The sequence below is a fragment of the Brassica oleracea genome, chromosome C4 (assembly GCF_000695525.1).
Source record: "Brassica oleracea var. oleracea cultivar TO1000 chromosome C4, BOL, whole genome shotgun sequence".
Lineage (NCBI taxonomy): Eukaryota > Viridiplantae > Streptophyta > Magnoliopsida > Brassicales > Brassicaceae > Brassica > Brassica oleracea.
In genome coordinates, this window is record NC_027751.1 from 51,139,558 (window position 1) to 51,152,623 (window position 13,066).

The 13,066-nt window shown below is 37.3% G+C and overlaps 3 protein-coding genes across 5 annotated transcripts; 2 read left to right on the forward strand and 1 right to left on the reverse strand.

Moving 5' to 3' along the window:
• Positions 1-1,718: 1,718 nt before the first annotated feature.
• On the forward strand, positions 1,719-6,019 carry LOC106342355 (potassium transporter 2). Of its 3 annotated transcripts, none has more exons than XM_013781265.1 (10): positions 1,719-1,811; positions 2,402-2,467; positions 2,545-2,779; positions 2,858-3,103; positions 3,177-3,230; positions 3,311-3,571; positions 3,653-3,705; positions 3,901-4,018; positions 4,113-4,367; positions 4,710-6,019. In XM_013781265.1, exons 2-10 carry the CDS (start codon positions 2,429-2,431, stop codon positions 5,807-5,809), a joined length of 2,361 nt encoding a protein of 786 aa, XP_013636719.1. In that variant the 5' UTR covers positions 1,719-1,811; positions 2,402-2,428; the 3' UTR covers positions 5,810-6,019. The 3 variants fall into 3 exon arrangements, with proteins under 3 accessions (XP_013636719.1, XP_013636720.1, XP_013636718.1); XM_013781266.1 differs by lacking the exon at positions 1,719-1,811 and adding an exon at positions 2,126-2,144; XM_013781264.1 differs by lacking the exon at positions 1,719-1,811 and having other exon boundaries at positions 2,275-2,467.
• Positions 6,020-7,989: 1,970 nt separating this feature from the next.
• LOC106337455 (mini-chromosome maintenance complex-binding protein) lies at positions 7,990-11,394 on the forward strand. Its single transcript, XM_013776562.1, has 13 exons — positions 7,990-8,222; positions 8,725-8,838; positions 8,926-9,033; positions 9,125-9,256; positions 9,332-9,373; positions 9,468-9,587; positions 9,675-9,911; positions 9,989-10,105; positions 10,181-10,383; positions 10,454-10,589; positions 10,667-10,894; positions 10,975-11,042; positions 11,125-11,394. Exons 1-13 carry the CDS (start codon positions 8,055-8,057, stop codon positions 11,237-11,239), a joined length of 1,788 nt encoding a protein of 595 aa, XP_013632016.1. The 5' UTR covers positions 7,990-8,054; the 3' UTR covers positions 11,240-11,394.
• Positions 11,395-11,736: 342 nt separating this feature from the next.
• On the reverse strand, positions 11,737-12,771 carry LOC106339184 (serine/threonine-protein kinase ste20). Its single transcript, XM_013777981.1, has one exon. The coding sequence runs from the start codon at positions 12,769-12,771 to the stop codon at positions 11,737-11,739; it is 1,035 nt and encodes a 344-aa protein (XP_013633435.1).
• Between the last annotated feature and the right edge of the window lie 295 nt (positions 12,772-13,066).

The window sequence follows — 13,066 nt, forward strand, 5'->3', positions numbered from 1 at the left end:
GGTCATGGACCTTATGGTGTGTGTGACACCTATATGCAATATTCCATTAAAATAAGATGATATTAATCAAATAGCAAAACACGTAAAGTAAATTTAGACCAAGAAACTGAATGATTCTAATGCCATAAGAGGGTTTGAGAGTTTGCGGACAGATACACTATTAAAAACATAGCAATTTCATTATTATTCTCATAATCTATTAGGGACAAAAAGAACACTGTGTCAGTGATACCGTCTTGACTCATTAAACCATTAACCAAGACAAGTTGTATTAATTCGCAAACTATAATAACAACTATATTAAAAAAAAGTGGCTTCAAAGCATTCAAAAAATCTTCCACATGCGGAAAGTTATCGTGTCGTCCCCCCCCCCCCCCCCCCTTATACCGCTAATCTATGCCCTCTTCTTGTTATATTTTCTTAATGACAATTCAAAATATAATATGATCCATATACGTCACCATTACTGGCATTTCAACAGTGTATACGTCTTGTACAAAAAGAAAGGAAAGAACATATGTTGTCTACATTTGAGTGATGCATACACCAAACTGAAAAGAACACCATTCCCAAAAATCACGTATGAAGCTTAAAATGTTATAATAAATATACTTGGTCTTTTGCTAATCATAACGTAAATGTTGGTGTGAATGTGTGATTTGTCGTCATGCATCGCATATTCGCATGCATATACCAATACATTATATGACTTGGTGGAATGTCCCTTTATTCGTGCACTGAATCCACCGACCAGTCTGCTAGATTGAATTATATAATTATAGAAAGATTGATTGTGAAGAGCAAGCTGAATCGATCAGGAATCGTATTCCGATTCAGTTTTGAAATTGTTTGATTACAATAATGTCAAAAGTGAGAGAGTGGTCGAGATATATACAAATCTAATCTTTTTTGTAAGTGGCAATTAATTGAATGTATAAAGGTTGAACTTCTGAAACACGTAACTAAAGGGAAAGAAAAAAGAAAAAGAAAGCAAAACTGAAAAAGGAGCACCAATCAATGACATCTCCAAACCCATATTTTATATAAATTAAATAATAACAATTATTCATGAAAATTACAATAAGAGACTAAAAGAAACTGGTATTTTATGATGTGATGGAGATTTGAAAATCGCAAAAAAAATTAAGAAAAAGATCTTTAAAAAGACATCTTTTAAATTATTTCATTCTCTTCTTTATTGTTCTATCATAAAAGCACAAAATAATCCTATATATTTTAAGACTTTACATCAATAAAGTTAGATATTGAAACTTTTTTAAAAAAGTAAAAAAAAATTAGAAATAGATGTTTCTGATACAAAGGATAATGCCATTAAACCAGTTAATGATTCCATATCCTGCTATTTTATTTATTTGTTATTTTCAACATAATGGTAAAAAATCTTAAAAACTTTGTTTTTAATGTACAGTTTCATTAAATGTCTTTGCATTATAATCTAGTAATCCACCATTACTTTCAGTTTACCAGCAACCTCTTTATAAAATGAAAAACGTAATTTGAATCGTTATCATAGAGAAACCAACTACTACTATTTTTTTTTTTTTTTACAATCACGAGGGAAAACGCGTTTTCTACATCTTTAACAAAAAAAAATAAAAAAAATGGTTACAAAAATTACTGATTTCTCGTCAACACGACACACAAGTGTTCTCAAAAGACCCTTCGTTGCCTGTTAACTGAAAAACTGAAACCTTTAAACAAAAAAAAAAAAACTAAAAAGCTTTGTTTTTTTTTTCTTCATCAACGAACAAATCTGGAGCTGCTGCATCAATGGCGTAAACTCTGGTTGGGTAAGTTAGAGAAAATCAAAAAGAGCATTTCTTTATTTCTCTTTTCTTTTCGTAAAAGAAGCAACTATATCACTCACGTGTTTGTGTCTCTTCACCTGCTAATGATTCTCGCCACGTTTGCTCTTTCAAGCATGTGTGAGCTCTTATCTTTTTCATTTTGCTAAAATAAAAATCGAAACTTTACCAAAATTTTTCTGTAAGTGGAAACAAATACAGATGTGGCCTTGTGAGAGGCAATAAAGCTAATAATTGATTTTTACTCCATTAATGGATGCTTTGTGTGAAGTCAATTGATTGTTTTTTCTTGTGGGTTCGGTTCTCCTTGTTAAAAAGGTTACAGCTTTAGGGTTTTTTGCTTGTGGGTTTATCTTAATTTTGGGTAAAAAGAGAATCAATCAGATAATAGTAACGAGCATGTGCGTGAATGTGACCTACTTTGTTTTGTTTTGAAAAACATTGTTGAGTTGTCTTCTTTAATTGTTCACCACTCTCTTTAAGCCTTTTGACAAGACTCTTCCTTTTCTCCCAAAAATTACCCAAACTTTCTTTGGATGAGATTCATCAAAATCATCTCTTTCTTTGGTTTCCAGGTTGAAGAAGTTTGAGTAAACAAAGCCATGGATCTCAATTTTGGAAAATGCTGTGGTTCTAAGAAGGTTTGTGGATTTAGTATTGAGATTTGCTCTGTTTTTGGAGATTTGGAATGTTCTGATGAGTTTGGAAACTGTTGCAGAAGGAGTCATGGAGGTCGGTTATGCTTCTTGCTTACCAGAGTCTTGGTGTTGTCTACGGAGACTTGAGCATCTCTCCTCTTTACGTCTTCAAGAGCACTTTCGCTGAAGACATTCGTCATTCCGAGACAAACGAAGAGATCTTTGGTGTTCTGTCTTTTGTCTTCTGGACTCTTACTTTGGTCCCTTTGCTTAAGTATGTCTTCATTGTCCTTAGAGCTGATGATAACGGAGAAGGTAAGAGAGACACTGACTCTTTCTCTCTCTCTTTCAGACAAAACTTTTGCTTATGTTTTAAGTTTTTTTGTGTCTCAGGTGGAACTTTTGCTTTGTATTCACTCATCTGCCGTCATGTCAAAGTCAGCCTCCTCCCAAACAGGCAAGTCGCTGATGAGGCGCTGTCCACTTATAAACTGGAGCATCCGCCGGAGAAGAACCATGACTCTTGTGTGAAGAGGTATCTTGAGAAGCACAAGTGGTTACACACTGCTTTGCTTCTTCTTGTTCTTCTTGGGACTTGTATGGTCATTGGAGATGGTCTTCTCACTCCAGCTATCTCCGGTAAGTTAGTTTCTCTGTGTGTTTGTAATTGCTGGCTGAAACAGTTTATAATCTTTTTGTTTGTTGTATGTAGTGTTCTCTGCTGTGTCAGGTCTTGAGATGAACATGTCTAAAGAACATCACCAATGTAAGTGGTTTAATGTTGTTACCTTTTAGTTGCTCCTTGAGTTCTTATTGAATGATCTATGGCTTCTTCTTCCTTTGCAGATGCAGTGATTCCTATAACATGCTTCATACTGATCTGCCTTTTCGCGCTTCAGCATTTTGGAACACATCGTGTTGGGTTTGTTTTCGCGCCTATTGTCCTCACTTGGCTGCTCACTATAAGCGGTATAGGCTTGTACAATATAATTCAGTGGAATCCTCATGTGTACAAAGCTCTTTCTCCTAAATACATGTTCATGTTTCTGAGGAAGACTAGAGTAAGTGGGTGGATGTCTCTTGGTGGGATCTTGTTGTGTATAACTGGTGAGTTATTATTACAAATCTGTTTTGTCTCCTTTAATATGAAAATGTCAGGTAGTTTAACTTGTTGAGTCTTTGTTTTAGGTGCTGAGGCCATGTTTGCTGATCTTGGTCACTTCAACTACGCTGCAATTCAGGCAAGTTTCTACTTTGGTTTGAATGCTTTTACTGGAGTGTTCTAAAAATCGGTCTAGACAACGTCCCTAAACAAAACAATTTTTTTTTTAAAATCGGTCTAGATGTCTGCCTAATAAAGCGTCTAAATACCGCCTAGCGATTTTTTGAACATTGCATATACTTATTGAGTGATTCTATGTTTTGTTTTTTTGTAGATTGCGTTTACCTTCCTGGTGTATCCAGCTCTTATATTAGCCTACATGGGGCAAGCTGCTTACCTCTCACAGCATCACAACTCTGCTCACGCGATTGGATTCTACATCTCTGTGCCAAGTCAGTATCTTCTTGCCTTTGTTTTCAAATGTTTCCTCCATTGAGAAAAAAAAAACAGAATCTAAAACTTTTCTTTTATTGGTTTTTGATACAGAATGTGTGCACTGGCCTGTGCTAATGATAGCAATTCTCGCTTCTGTTGTTGGAAGCCAAGCTATCATCAGCGGTACGTTCTCAATCATAAACCAAAGCCAGTCTCTTGGATGCTTCCCTCGCGTCAAAGTCATTCACACCTCAGACAAGATCCATGGTCAGATTTACATACCGGAGATTAACTGGATGCTCATGGTTCTCTGCATTGCTGTTACTATTGGTTTCAGAGATGTCAAACACTTGGGAAACGCATCAGGTATAAAAATCCTCTTACAAGCTTAACTAGATTTTGATCTGCGCTTCAAAAGCTCATGATTTTTTTGTTTGTTTGTTGAATACATTGATAAAATTTGCAAGTTTTACTAAAAATAATCATTTAAAAGCTTAATATTATAATGTTTTGCATTAATTTGTGTAAATCTTTTTTTTTTGTTTCTGCTAAATAGATTAAAAGCTTTTGGCGGTGTAATTTTTTTTTTAACTTGGGATACACCTTATATTTTTAGTTCAAATATTAAAGCTTTTGAAATGATTATAATTGTTTATTTCCACAACTTTTATGATGATAATTTTAAATTCCCTTTGTGTTTTGTTACAGGTTTAGCTGTAATGGCGGTGATGCTAGTGACAACATGTCTCATGTCACTAGTCATAGTCCTATGCTGGCACAAGCCACCGATCCTAGCCCTCCTCTTCCTCCTCTTCTTCGGTTCAATAGAGCTTCTCTACTTCTCAGCCTCACTAACCAAGTTCCGCGAAGGCGCGTGGCTCCCCATCCTCCTATCCCTCTTCTTCATGATCATCATGTTCGTCTGGCACTACACCACCATTAAAAAGTACGAGTTCGACCTCCAGAACAAAGTCTCCTTAGAATGGCTTCTCGCCTTAGGCCCGAGCCTAGGGATCTCTAGAGTTCCGGGTATAGGTTTGGTCTTCACCGACTTGACCTCAGGAATCCCAGCGAACTTCTCTCGTTTCGTCACCAACCTCCCTGCCTTCCACCGTGTCCTCGTCTTCGTCTGCGTGAAGTCGGTCCCTGTCCCTTTTGTTCCAGCTGCTGAGAGGTACTTAGTGGGCCGTGTTGGGCCTGTGGATCATCGCTCTTACCGTTGCATTGTGAGATACGGTTACCGTGACGTTCACCAAGACGTGGACTCGTTTGAAACAGAGCTGGTAACAAAGCTTGGTGACTTCATACGTTACGACTGGCACAGAAGAACGACGCAAGAGGACGACACGGTCCGGTCCAACGAGTCCTCGAGCGAGTCGAGGTTGGCCGTGATAGGAACAGTAGCGTACGAGATTGAAGAGAATCTCCAGCCAGAGAGCGTGTCCATCGGATTCACCACCGTTGAGAGCATGGAGGACGTTATAGAGATGGCAGCAGCACCACCACCAACCACGACTGTTAAACGCGTTAGGTTTGCTGTGGAGGAGGAAGATAGGTACGAGGAGGATGAGGAAGCGGAGGCGGAGCTGAGGAGCGAGCTGAGGGATCTGGTGGCGGCGCAAGAGGCGGGGACGGCGTTTATATTGGGGCATTCGCATGTGAAGGCGAAGCAAGGCTCGTCGGTGATGAAGAGGTTGGCTGTTAACTTCGGTTATAATTTCTTGAGGAGGAACTGTAGAGGACCTGACGTGGCGCTCAAGGTACCGCCGGTTTCTCTTTTGGAAGTCGGGATGGTTTATGTTGTTTGAGTTATTATTAAGAAACACAAAACCCTGAGTCGTGTCACGTGTGTTGTAAATTTCGTGAACGTTATTAGGTTCGTGTTGTGGTTATACTTGAGGACATTATGGCTGTGTTTGTGTCATTTTAAGTGTCGTCAAACTTTCAGCAAAATCTTTTGTCCGAAAACTTGGTTAGAGAAGAGTTATCAGTGAATCAACTATATTAAGTTGGTTTTATGGTGGAAGTCCTTTAGTATAGTTGTTTGTTCAGTTGTTTACTAATGCTTCAAAGTAATGAGATAAGAGGATCAAATTCTACAAATACCAGAGATTTTACCAAACCGCGCTTAGTTTGTTTGTTTATAAACATTAAACCTTAGATTTTTTTAAAAAAATAATTTTTTTTTAATATTATATCATTTATTTGTTTCGATATATTTATTTGTTTGAAATATTATTAATTTATGTTAACATATTAAATATCTCTATTAATCTTTCTGTAACCATGTTTAAATCTTTCTTAAAATTTAAAATATTCTACATTTAATAAAATAAAAAAAATTCTATCATCTTATGTATATTATATATTTTCTTATATATCGTGTGATTGATTTTGAATTATTTTTTGAAGTATTGGTAAATAACATTTATTTCATATAAATATATAATTTTATAAATGTGTAATAATTTTGAATACTTAAATCTGTAAATTTTGATAACCAGTAAAATGATTCAGCAATTCTTTAACTTTTGAAGCTATAATTTATTTTCAATATTAAACTTTTTGGTATTTATTATTTTGTAAATAATTGTTATAAAAATGTGAAATATGTAGTAGATTTCGATATGAAAAATTCTGTATTTAGTTACTACATAAAAGGATAACCATTAACATATTTACAGATGGTCACTTATTAAACTAATCTTAAAAATTATCTCTTAACGTCAAAAATTTTTAGGTATTGAGTTTCAGGATATAATCTTGTTAACATATTCTCTCTCTGTTAGAAAAAATCAGAGATGTGTATGAAATCGGAAGCATAATATTGAAATATGGACACATACCTCTTCATCGATCATCATCATCTCAAGGCCGAGAAGGATGCCTCCTTTGGAATTATTGCGAGGTTTCCAGAAATAGATTAGCTTAAAAAACAACTGGGAATCTCCAGGTCCTGATGAAACTTTACTGAAGAAAAGTGGAGAATGAACTTGGGTGGTGGTGACTGCCGTTTGATTTGCCATAAAGTTAGGAATGAATTTGAGGATATGAGCAATAGATTTTTGGCTTGAGGAGGCATCGTTATGATTGAGGAAGAGGAGAGATGTGGAGAGTTAGACGCCGTTTTTTCTGGAGGAGTAATTAAGTAGCTTTAATTCGTTATTATAGCTGTCGCATGCGTTATACGGAGGAGATAGGAAGACAGTGAGTTCTGGAACGTCTTCTTCTGTGTGGACGTCGTAACAGGTTGGAGTAAGAAGATGAAAAAATAAATAGATTATTAAAGCTAAATGGCCTATTATGCAGCACAGATTCGTGGTCCAACAACTTAACATCCATGATGACATGGACAAATGATTGGTTGCGAATTTTTTCGCTGACGTGGACAGCTTAAAATGGTTTCATATTCTCTTTTTAATAGTGTTTGATGATTTATTATCATTTATACAAAAAAATATAATAAATATTTTAGTTAGTGGAAATAGACTTTGCTCTTCACAAAAAGGTTTATCACGGTACAAACGTGGTTCATTGGTTTAGGATAATAAAAATAAAATTGTTAAACAAAAATTACATAAAACAGGTGAAACTATCAGCTGTAAAATTACTAATTGTAAATCTATTTATAATAATTCTCTTAATTTGTGATAAATAGTGCTAGAAAAAAAACTGATTTAAGGTGTCCTTCAGTATACAAAAACTTGATGTTTTAATTTTGTTTTCATATGTTAAGAAAAGTTAGATACATTTTTTTTGTTTATAACTTTTTGGTTTTGGTTTTACTAATTAGTCTCAGTATATTATCCGTAGTATATCATCAATGTCACTAAAACTCGTTGTAAGCAAGTAAAAACGACAGCGTATTGTCCGTTTACCAAAACGCTACGTTTTAAGCTGGGAGTGGATCATGGCGGGAAAAACCCAGCAGATATGGCGGGAAAGGCCCAACCTATACACTTGACAAATGCCCTACGAGCAGACAGACTCTCAGTGTTCATCTCTATCCTTTCACTGATCCGTCGCTCGTAGAAGAACTTTGCATCGGGAGATATGGGAGGACCAGCTTACGATTGTCTGACTAACCCTTTGGGAGCCGTCCGATTCTCATTCGGGAACGCACTTTCTTCGGGATACGATCCGGCGTCGTCTCACGGAAAAGACTGGGGCGTCGTCGATTTGTTCCGTCACTACTTCTCCGACGAATCTGCTATCACCCAGGTTTGTTTTGTTTTCTTAACTCTGCCCTTTTTCTCGTTTTGGGGTTTGATCTAATTACTACTGGATATATCAGTTTTACTGTTGTTTGAGGTTGTGTCCTAACGAAATCAGCTTCTTTGAGTTTGTGCTGTAAAACCACAGATTAGTCAAATTGGGGTTGTTGGGTTTAGGGGTAATCGAGTATCAATTCAAAATGTTTATTGACTCAACTCGTATATATCAAGTTTGAGGATAAAAAAGGTTGAAACTTTACTGTAGTCTGAGGTTGTGTCCTAACTAAATCAGCTTATTTCGAGGGAATTTGGGTGGGATTTAGTGAAATTAAAGTATGGATTCATGATGTTGATTGTGACCCAACTTGAGTATTTTTCAATTTTTAGGACAAAAAGGTTGAAAATTTAATATAGTTTGAGGTTGTGTCCTAACTAAATCAGTCTCTTTGAGGTTTTGGTCTTCTATCCACAGATTGGTCAATTAACCAAATTTATTTTGGTATGTTTAGGTTCCAATTCTGGATTTGTCAAGTATCAAGTGGGTGCAGCCCAACACTCTTGTTCGGTTCCGTGGAATGATACAAGACATGCTTGGAAATGAATTCTATGCTGGTGCTTACAAGGTATGATTTATATATATATATATGGTTTCTTCTACTATAAAGATGCTTTGAATCTTTATTTGTCAATAACTTTTCTACTCTGTTAAGGATGATTCAACATGGAGAACCAATAAGTATAGTGATGTTTCCCAGTTTCCTGACGGTCCTTCCTCTGAAACACAAGTTTGGGAGCGTCGTCTACTCTACTGTGTTCCTGTATGCTTTCTCGTATGCCTGATCTTTATTTGTTTGATCTTGCTATGGTCTCATAGACGCTTAAACAAGATAACACTTGATTGCAATGTAGGTTCCTGGACGCAATCAATGGACTGAATGTTCTTCTATAGAGCTGAAGAACCGCTTTTTGGATCTCACTGGCCAAAACAGAGAGAAACGTGCGAGGGTCGATGAAGAAATGACTGATTCCATCGACTCAAACGTAACTTTAGTCTCCCTTCTTTGCTTTCACATATTAACTGTTGCTCGGTTACTTATTTACCCCCCACCATTGCAGACTCTTGAAGCTGGGCTTAACGGCTCGCCTTTCAAAAAATTGGTAAGGATTAGTCTCTTAATTTAATGTATGTATTAGTATAAGTTGTGGCTGATGAAGTATCTCTGATGATTTTGGCATTTGCTATATACATCAGAAAGCAGGAGAAGGTACCTCATCAGCTTCAGAATGTCAGCTTCCCATGACTGATGGTGTTCCTCAGAGTTGTGTTATTCCACCAGCTACCAGTACAGATTCTCTACCATGTCTTTTGAAGGTGAGTATTTAGCTTTTTGTTTCGTTATATTGTCTGTTAACATGACGTTTTAATTGAAAAAATAATTCATATGTGGTCACCACGCAGGTTTACGATTCTCCAGAGTCAGACTTGAAGCTAAACGATGTGGTGGAGTTCCTTGGAGTGTTGACTTTCGATCCAAACACTATGATGGATATGGATTCACCTGGTGACAACTCTGATGATTTTTCCGAAGCTGAGTCTGTTCAGATGCCATCTGGAAAGGTTCCACGCCTCCATTGTCTTATCCACAGGAAGCTTGAAACTCAACATTTCCTTCATAGTTCTTCCCTGTTAACAGAGGCAAGTACACCATTTTTTTTTTAAAATCTATAGCTCTTGATCTCTTATTAATCTCTTGTTAATTTATGATTTGGCAGCTTAAATCCCCTCAAATGTTCAAAGAGATAAGAGAGAGTTTGATGAAGCACCTCACCGGTCTACTTGGTAATGATCACATTGCAGCAGAGTTACTATTGTTGCATCTTCTGTCAAAGGTAATTCAATTCAAACTGTATCACATTGTTTCTTCTTATTGTCAGCTATTTAGCTACTAATCCTTTGCTGTATAGGTGCATGGGAGAGTAGATAACGTTGCTGTTGGGAAGCTTTCACTTAATCTCACACACCTTAACAAAGAAAGCATGTCTATCTTCGGCACTCAGCTCAGAGATGCCCTCAAAAGCCTCTTACCATTCACACAATCTATACCACTTACTATTGAATATCTCAACACTGCCTCCCTCGGTCCCAAGAAAGACTATGGAACCAACAGGTAAGAGCTTTTGAATCATCATTTTCTTGAGAGACCACCGTCATGTTATTTGTTTTTTTTTATGACTTAGGTTGGTCCCTGGAGTTCTACAAGTTGCTGATGGCACACACTTGATATTAGACGAAACAGAGTTGCAGCCAGGCACTTTGAACTCTGTTGGAGTTGAGAATGCAAACCTGCTTAAAAACCTCTTGGAGTGTCAGAAGGTAAAAGCAATTCTCATCCACTCACTTTTTAATACAGATTCAGATGTGAATGATTGAATCTGCTTGTGCTATTTCAGGTGGAGTATGATTTTCAGTATTATAAAATGGAGATGGCCACTGATGCTCAGATGCTCATCTTCTCTGAGGGGAAATCAAACATAATGCCTGCTGATATGGTTCTACCGTTTCAACCTTCTCAAGTGAATCCATTGCAAGTCATCACGCCAGAAACAGCACAAGCTTGGAGGTGTTACTTAGCTACTTGCAAATCGTTGTCTCACTCCATTGGGCAAGAGTTGCAACAGGTGAGAGTCTTGTGTTAGAATCTATGGCAACAGTGTTATCAAACTACTGAGTCTACTACTAATTTTTTCTGTTGTTGCAGGTGTTGGAGAATGATTTGGTTGCAGCAAGGCAAACAGATCGTAGTTTAGGCAGCCAAGACTTGAGCAGGTACTAAAGCGCCTTCCCAAAAGGTTTATTATCATCAAACTTTGGAATAGTTTTTGAATTTTGTTTTTGTTGGTTTCTGCAGATTGTTGACAATGGCTCGCATGATGTCTGTGAGTTATGGTGAGACTAGTCTTTCACTAGAGCACTGGCAAATGGTTTTGGAGCTAGAAAGACTTAGGAAGGAGAGGCTCAAGTAAAACATGCCTCTTCTAGGTTGAAGAAACGAGATAGACTATGGGTTTGTAGCTTGTTTGGATATTTTAATCGCTGCTTAGTTATGATTAAGAACAACAATGGTTTCCTATCTAATGTATTGAGCTTTTAAATGATTTGGAAAAATATATTTTACAAACATAATAATCGTTAATCTCACAAGTTAATCAAACAGAGTAGTGTACTTTAAACTTCAATAAAAATTAAGAGATTCACAATTGTTTGTTTCCACAGCAAGTAAAGAAACAAATGAACCTAAGAATGCCACTAGATTTCTTGCGTAAGAAGTAAACATACATGCTCATCGTTAATCTCACAAGGTAATCATCAGAGTAGTATACCTCAAAACTTTAATAAATTAAGAGAATCACAATTGTTTGTTTCCACAGCAAGTAAAGAAACAAATTAACCTAACAAAGAATGCCGTTTCTTGTCTAAAAAGTAAGCATACAAGCTCAACCATAACTTATCTAGTTTTAACTTAACAACCATTACATAACTCATACATAAACCATTCCTCACTATCAACATCGTTCTTCTCCACGGTTGATTGATCTTTCACTACCGAACCTTCAGCTTCTTGTTTTTTTCTAGGACCAATCGGAGTTGGCAATGGACCACGGACTCTTGGTGTAAACAAAGGACGTTCCAAGTACTGTTTCCTTTCAGGAGGACATGGGATTGGCTGTAAAACTCGAAAAGGGACTACTCTTTGCATAATAAAAGGATGGTTCAAGAGCTCAGTTGCTGAAGCCCTATTCCAAGGATGCCAAGTATGGCACTGCCTCAAGAAGTCTATAGCCACTGGAGAGATCTTTTGCTCTAGCTTCCACACGTAAGTGCCTCCCGTCTCCATCTCTTCTGCCTTACCTCCAAACATCTCAAACACCACACACCCTAGCGACCATATATCAAGAGCCTGTCCGACCAATCCCTCCGGAACCTCGGAAACCTCCGGAGGCATGTACATATTCGTACCAGCAAGCTTCAACACATGATACGTGTTAGGCTCCTTTGATAAACCAAAGTCAGCGAGCTTAGCATCCCACGGCTCTCCGAAAGAGGTTGAAGGGAAGAGGAGTATGTTATCCGGCTTGAGGTCGCAGTGAACGTAGCCGTGTACGTGAAGCGCTTCGAGTCCTTGTAGGAGCATACGAGTGGTGCGTCCAATCACGTGCTCAGGCAATGGTTTCCCACGGAAAGATGATATAACTTCGTCTAGACTACCTTCGGATGCATACTCCATATAGATGGAGCAATCTTTGAGGAACATATCTAAGTGAAGATGTTCACTAGAGGCTTGAACGATGCGAGGATGGTTGCGGAAGTCAAGCATGATCCTGAGCTCTTTTTTGAGATTCTCTTTGAGTCTTATTGAAGATGTTTTCTTCGCGTAACGTCCATGGCCGGGGTGAACCTTGAGAGACACGGAACCGAACGCTCCTTGGCCAAGAACACGGACGGTTTGCAATGAAAGTTCGTCTACGTAGAGAGGCTCTTCGTACCTAATATCCATAATGATTTAGGTTGACTCTCGTTAATTAGGCTCTTTCGGGCGTTGTTTATGTTGATTATGAAGTGTTTAATGTACTCTCTTTTTATAATAACCATGGTCGGTAGAGGTACTCTATTTCCTGCTAGGAATTGTTTTCTGGATTCCTGATTTAGTTGAGATAAGTATCGTTATTTTATTTTAATGTTATATTTAAGTTTTGCATGTTTTAGCTTGGAGTAGGAAACCAAAGTCAAGACGATGTGTGAATTTAACTAAATATAATAAAATAATTAGTGTTAGTAACATTAAGGTTTAT